The following is a 7,677-nucleotide window of genomic DNA, read 5'->3' on the forward strand; positions in this document are numbered from 1 at the left end:
ATGCCGGGTTTTAGCAGCGTTGGCACATTTAAAATCTTCATTGGTAATTTAGCCGATAAGACCTCGAACGCGGACATAAAGCCATTGTTCGAGAAGTATGGAAAAGTCGTGGAATGCGATGTGGTAAAGAATTATGGCTTCGTGGTAAGTGTTGTCATCAGTTTAATCGAATACTTTAATCAGTACGATCAGGCGATGATATGATTATCAGGATTGATAATTGATAATACAGAGTGACACCTTTTATTTACACAGCATATGGAAAATGAAGAAGCTGGTCGAAATGCGATACAAAATCTGAATGGACACATGGTTCATGGTCAACCGATAAAATGTGAAGCTGCGAAGAGTCGTAAGGGACCCAACACTCCCACGACGAAAATCTTTGTGGGCAATCTTACAGATAACACTAAGGCGCCACAGGTTCGCGAACTGTTCGCTAAGTACGGCACTGTCGTTGAGTGCGACATCGTGAGAAACTACGGTTTCGTTCATTTGGAGGCAACTGGCGACGTGAACGATGCCATCAAGGAGCTGAATGGTCAGATCGTGGATGGACAACCGATGAAGGTCCAGATATCTACTAGTCGAGTACGACAGAGGCCAGGCATGGGGGATCCGGAACAATGCTACCGATGCGGACGAGGCGGTCACTGGTCGAAGGAATGTCCCAAGGGAGGGATGGGAGGTGGACCAGATAGGAACGGATACAGGGACCGAATGTTTGGACGCGATCCATATCCTCCACCGCCGCCACCACCGTTCCTACGGGACCGGCTCATGGGTGGTGGCCGCTTTGGGTTTAGTTTTTTTTTTTTTTTTTTTTTTTTTTTTTTTTTTTTAACCTATGTTTCACATACTATTTATGTACATAAACATTCGGATCATTCATGTTATCGATGACTTTCATGTTGATGGATAGCATAGATTGCAATATGAGAATATCTTGTATTAATTTTCCACTGGGATTTCCGTTTGTTAATAGGATTACGAAAGCTACTACGACAGGCGCGGCTTCGAGGACACCAGGGACCTCTACGAGAGGCGGTTTACGGGTATGACAGGGCCCAGTGACATGGGTTCTACCATGTGCGGGCTAGACTTTCCACCAATGACAATGCCACCTCTACCACCAAGACGAGACCCAATGCCTCCTATGCCTCCTCTAGGTATGGGATCCATGCGTGACACTGGCTTCTCCCGTGGTAACGAGTATGGAATGTTCAGCCGCCGATCACCCCCTCCAAGTGGCAACAACGGCCGGTTCAGGTGAGTAGGTACCCGGCGTACCGACTGCCCATTCGTCCGACTTAACATTGTGAACGTTCCAGGCTGGATTAACAGCTCATGCGAATTGGGGTTTCGGTGATTCGTCGACATTATTTCTAGTCTCTGTTGCACATTTTTTCTTTCTCTTATCATATAGATTTCAGCTTGTATCTCCTTATAGTATTTATCTTTCCTTATTTTTTATTTTATTCCCATGAAAAAGCGAATGTTAAGTTATGGACAAGCGATCGCGAGTCTTACAATGTTCACTTCATGTCTACTTCATTATAAACCTCTGTCGTCCTTTTTCGACGTTTTTTGTTAAATGTACTGCCACTCTTTTTATCTCTTCTGTCTCTTCTTACTTTTCTATCGTCGTATATTAAACTTCTTCTCTCTGACAATTGATATCGCGCGGCACAACGCATGATCGTTATCGTCTATGCAAATATTACTTTCTCGTACTTGAGATTTTAAGACTTAATACTTTTACACACACGTACCAGTGTCGACCCGATGCCCACATGAGTGCAGACTCCGTCGTAGTGAAATGTTAATTATATGACGCTTGGACGTTTCTGTACATTCTAAATTTCAGTGCACCTCAGGCGTACCATCTTTGTCCATGAACGCGGGCAACCCTAGAGAGACAGTCCCGGGTCAGCGTTCAAGTCGTACAAGAGTAAGTCTTTGACTCATTTTGTTAGCGAGTAGTCACGCCTCGTTCTTGTCGCTGCAACAACCCGCGTCAGAAATACAATAGCAGCCGCCTACGTCGTCTGCGTCCCATGGTGTTTGAATTTTTTTCCGGGTCTCGACTGATTGTTCCTTGAACATGTCGACTGCTCTTCTAGGGATGTCCTAGTTCATAGACTCTCTTGATCCATGGCATTAACTGCGAAATTGGCCTGTATGTCTCTCACTGAATCCTTTGTGTTTCAAGCGCTCCCTATTACGTACATCACTCAGCCGGGAGTGGCGCGGAGGCCTGGGATGAAGAAACGTACCTAAGGAATGCGAATTAGAATTTCTTGATCGCACTACCGCGAGCCAGGATGCTCTGCAATTTTAAACGAAACTCGTACGCTGTAGATAGAGAAAAGAAAGAAAAGCAAACAGGGCTGGCGCGATTTTGGAATGACGCATCGAATTGATTGTCTTTGAAACGTGTCGTAAGTAGAAACCAGCTCTCCAGACGATTTGGATCAGTAAGTTTATATCGGTATCTTCCGTAATCTTTCCAAGTTTCACAAACTTACGAACATAAACTTGATAACATCGATTCGATTGAATCTGACTCGATTTTTTTTGATGCGCAAATTTTTTTTTTTTTTATTGGCTAAATCATGTATACTGTCACTTTAATAATAAAAATATTGACGTAACAAATTTAAAAAAATGTTATGTCGATGACAGTGGAAGTATTTTCAAATTGAGCAAATCTTGGGAATATATTTTTCTTCTTTTTTACTATCAGTAAAATGTACATTTTTTTCCTTATGCGGTATATATTTCCAAGTTACAATGCGAGATTGAATTTCTTATTTTATGGATCGCTTTTTTCTTGCTGTTTTGTAATTTTTCCCGTTTCATTAAGTAACAAATTACTTCAAATAGATACATTTTCAATTGAAGTCGTTTCAGTTGATGTATTAATTTGAATACACTTAAAGTTTCGTACGAAACACAAAAAATTATCTTATTAAATCATAAATTACAAAATTATCCTACATTCGGTCGAATCGGAATTCCGCGAAGAGATTGTCAGTTTGTCCGCGTGCTGTCTAAAATTAGTATCCATAGCTCTTGAAGTTGACTTCTACTCACGAGGTTCAAAGCTTTTCATGTATGTAAATCCATTCGCAAAACGTTCAAATAGAAAACAGAATTGATTGAATTTCTCAGTTTTTCTAAATACTTTGAATTTGTTGTTGCACGTTACCACCTCATTACCCCCTACTATCCCAGCCTGGGCTGCAAATGGCTCTTATTTTTTATAATACTCTTGTTGGTTTTTTTTTGTGAGAAGCTGTAATACAAGTCGCATGGGTTAAAAATCCAGTCTACCGCTGTCTGCCTCATATGACTAGTTACATCCCACATCTCCTGGTCAATCCTTCACTTTCGCTGTCATAGGTTTTTGTAGTTGTTAATTGTCCATTGCGTTTCTGCACTCAAGTTCGCGAACGATTATTAATTATACATCATTGAAAGTTGTTAAATTCATTTAACGGATCAAAATTTTTCCTTTGTACATACGCCTACACGTGCGCGCGCGCACACGTGCACGCGTTTGTATATCCGATGTAATGGAGTGATAGGAAATTGTACTGTAAATTTAGTAATTCTATGATCTGCGTGTTATATCCTGTCTATTACATATTTTGTCCCAATTTTTACTCTCGAGGTAACGTAATAGACAAAACATTCCGTCCCCGATCCTGAGTCATATTAGGCGAGGCACGCGAATCTTGCACGTGAATCTATATGTATATACAGGGACTAATTCACAAAGTTAAGCCTTGGACAAGGGAGCCAGTATATGGTATATGTTGATCTGATCTCATTGGTAGATTCGATTATTTATTATACCGCTGTTATAGTAGAGGCATGTACGAGGACTTCAGCCGAGATTCGTTTGAAGAGCGTAGGTAAGTAGAGTGAAGTGCCTGGGATTATAATATTACGTCCAAATTGAAATCCTCACATGTCGCGAGATTTAGAAACAATATTAAGCCGCCCTCTTCTTTATATCATGATCGTGCCAAGAAAATATTTTTGTTTAAAAAATTCATTGACACTTAGATATTATTCTTATTATTATTATTATTCATTATTTTTTACCTTCTTTATATCTTTTAAAATACCGTGTGTTTCATTTTAATCGCCCTAGACAAATATTTCGAAAAATATGGAAGATACGAAAAAAATATTTCAAACAAAAGTTGTAATAGTTTCGAGAGGGACATAAGATGCCATTAATTTGACCTTGAATAATTGTATGAAGGTCACATAAAAGTCATTTTTAATTTCTTAAATAGAACACCTTATTTTTTATTTTATTTTCTTATAGCTGTTTCTCAAGAGCTTTCCAAAATGCTATAATTAAATATTTTTTTCATGACGTACTTTTCGACTTGTGAGGCTTGAAAATCACAGTATGTGCCGACATTAGCATTACCCAAGCTGTCCGACCGACATCTTGGGTAAAATTTCTTGAATGCTATTCAGAATCATGTCCTAGATAACATTTGTCAAAATCAAGACCACTTATTCCTCTTATTTTCATTTTTACACTAAAAATTCATTTTTATGTTAAAATAAGAATTAAAAGTACAACCTCCAACTCTCCTGGCTTTGACAAATGTTATCTAAATCCAGGACATAACTTTGAACAACATTTAAGAGGTTTTAACTGTCGGTTGGACACTTTGGATAATGCTAATGCCGACATATACTTTCCTCATAACTCCAGAAATACGTCATAAAAAAATATTTAATTATAGTATTTTGAAAATCTCTTGAGATAAACTATAAGAAAATAAAATGAAAAATGGAGCCATTTAAGAAATTAAAAGTGCCCTTCATGTGATTTTCATACAATTATTCAGTCAAATTAATGGCACTGTCTTATGTCCCCCTCGAAACCATACGACTTTTGTCTGAACACTTTTTCGTATCTATACCATATTTTTCAAGATATTTGCGATTAAAATAAAATACATGGTATACTGACATGAAAATCTAAAGCATATGAAAAGTGAACTGTAGATTTTTTTCTGTATCATCAATTTGGAATGCATTATTTTATTCCGTATGAATCGTTATTCGTAAGAATTTATACAAATTATTTAATAGCAATGATGAAAAACATTCAACATCACAAGATATTTTAAAACATGATCTTTCATAAAGAAGAGTGCTCTTATAATAAAGAATTGAATGTTTTAATGCAAATTGCGCGAATGTTCCTACTATCGTAAAACAGAAGAATCAGTAAAAAAAAGTTTAGCGAGAAAAACGAGGTATTATCCGAGCTGTCCGCTCCCCTTTTCTTTCATTATTTTTTTAATCATTTTTTTCTTTCTTCTACTATTTACGATATTTACGATATTTCACTCTACGTACGTGCTCTATTACTCTACATTTCTATCTTCTATTTTTTTTTCATACCACGCAAATATATTACCTTTAACATTTACAATCTATATCTATCCGTGCTTTGATCCGCATCATCGATCTCGTGACTGACGTGACATAATTTTGGTTACCAGACCGGGATTACGAGGGCCATCGCCGTCGCGCCGGTTCGCACCATACTAAATCGTCGCGTCGGGCTCGGATCGGTCTCTGTCGGTCGTCGGTCCGTCGGGTCTGTCTGTCGCTAGCAGGAAGCCTCGGAACCGAGATACTCTTGGCCGTCTTGCAAACTGCACGCGTGAAGATCTGCCGCCCGCTCTATGAGAAACAAGTGCTCTACCCGCAGTGCGATCTATTTAGACGGAAAAAAAACCGAAACATAGCCAGCCGAAAATAGCACAGACATGCAAAAATTATGGAAAATTATCATTCCCCATCCGACGAATCCTCGTATCTTTCCAGAGACTCCCGGCTTGACGATCCTTTCGTATCTCTTGTTGTCTACTGTGACCACTTTTGCACCCCTCCCTCATACATTTGTATAAAGTCAGGTATCTTCGACGTGTCAAAAAAAAAGATACGGCTCTACTGCGGAGACAGTTCTCGAACAGAAAGCTTCATTTTCCTTTCTCAGTGTCTTGCTTATTTAGGAATTGGATTTGTAACTTAAATACAACTCTTGCAATTTGTAATTTAAAGACTTGTAACTTGTTTAAAAAAAAAGAAAAATAAAAAATGTAAGATCAACGAAAGCTTTGCAGTGGAGCCGTATCTCGCAGCGGTTGAATCCGCCGATCGTTTCCGGGTTTTCTGTGACGATGACACATCCATCCTTCCGTTGCGTAACAATCAATAGACTCCATAGTTACGCGTGTTACGCACCTTTCCGCGGGGACCGCTAGACGAGGTAACAACCGCTTGGCGAAGGTACTGCGTGATATCACTGTAATTCTTCACACACTTGAACACTCGCAATCCGCTATTGTCGATTGTCAATCTACACTGCGTCATACGTGGACATCACCGCGCGTTAGAGATAAACGGAACAAGATGGATTGAATCCAAACTGCGATCTTATTCAATGCGTCAAACGGATGCGAAACTGTCGCGAACATTCTTACGTTCCGAGAGCGGTACTCGCGGTTGGTCCCTTAAAAAGAAAAATGAAGATCGCTTTAATTGTGCTTGTGCGTTTGTATACACTTAGCGCGGCCTACGTCTTCTCGTGACACCTTCACGAATACGCTGACAATTGTAAGGTCTTTAATTTACATTTCTTTACAAAATTGTTCATCAAAAATAATACGCTGCGTATATATGTATATGTATATATACGAAAAAGAAATATGAGAAAAATATAAAGATGAATTATATTAGGAATGACGAGCATGCGTCGCTATTTTGCTCTTGTTTTATCGATTGGTTGGCTCTTAAAGCTCTTTGTTCTCTCTTTTGGATTTTATTAATGTCCATCGACGAAAACCGCGACGCGGTTTGTGAAACGGAGAAAAGTGAAGAGAAAAGTCTCTGAAGTAATTTTAGAAATTATTTTTAAAGTGTTAAAGTTGAGAGCAAAGTTGCTTCATCTTTCAAAGTGATAGAATTCATGTTGAGAAGTATTTTATTATTTTTCACGTATAATTTATAGAGATGTAAATTGGATTTTTCTCTCTTACGATTTTAGCGTATTCTTAAAAATACACCAAGAAGACGTAGACCGTGTTTAAGGAAGAAAGAAAAAATAAGCGTTTGCCGAAATCTTTCCCCAAAGGGGGGTAGCGTGCGGGTCTGATCGTTTAGAAAACCTGTTTTCACAATGCTGTTTTCTTCACTGCAAAAAGAAAAGAAAAAGTTATAATTGGACTTAGACCCGGTAGGATGCGCCGATTCTGTATGGAAATCTAAGTGGCGGAACATTTATTCTTAGCGTATAGTAACGTAATCTTTTTATTAACGTAGGATTAATTCTGACGTAAAAAAAAGACGTGCTGTAGTCTGTAATCGCACTTCCGTTTTGTTCGAGCGTAGAGACTTGCTGTAAGGTTTTTTTCTCCCGTCTACGCTTTTTGTTTTCTTGCTGAGAACCGTGTTCTTTTTTTTTCTTAAAGATTATAATAAATTATAACCACACGATATATTGCTAATAATGATGCTGAATATAAGAGAAATGTAATAACATGTATTTGTGAAATTCACAAGAAAAAAACGACGTGTACTGCGTGTTTCTTTAATTATATTATACCGACCGCTCTCTTTCTCTCTCTCTCT

At 38.5% G+C, this 7,677-nt stretch overlaps 1 protein-coding gene across 1 annotated transcript in view; it reads left to right on the forward strand.

Annotated features, from left to right (window-relative positions):
* The window catches only part of LOC105627534 (RNA-binding protein lark), a 10,592-nt gene continuing 2,915 nt past the window's right edge, over nucleotides 1-7,677 (forward strand). Inside the window, exons 1-4 of the mRNA XM_012208815.1 lie at nucleotides 1-144; nucleotides 256-800; nucleotides 985-1,269; nucleotides 3,873-3,920. Of these exons, the coding sequence (XP_012064205.1) occupies nucleotides 1-144; nucleotides 256-800; nucleotides 985-1,269; nucleotides 3,873-3,920 (1,022 nt within the window). The remainder of the gene's footprint in view (nucleotides 145-255; nucleotides 801-984; nucleotides 1,270-3,872; nucleotides 3,921-7,677) is intronic.

The sequence above is a fragment of the Atta cephalotes genome (genome assembly GCF_000143395.1).
Source record: "Atta cephalotes unplaced genomic scaffold scaffold00009, whole genome shotgun sequence".
Taxonomy (NCBI): Eukaryota; Metazoa; Arthropoda; class Insecta; order Hymenoptera; family Formicidae; genus Atta; species Atta cephalotes.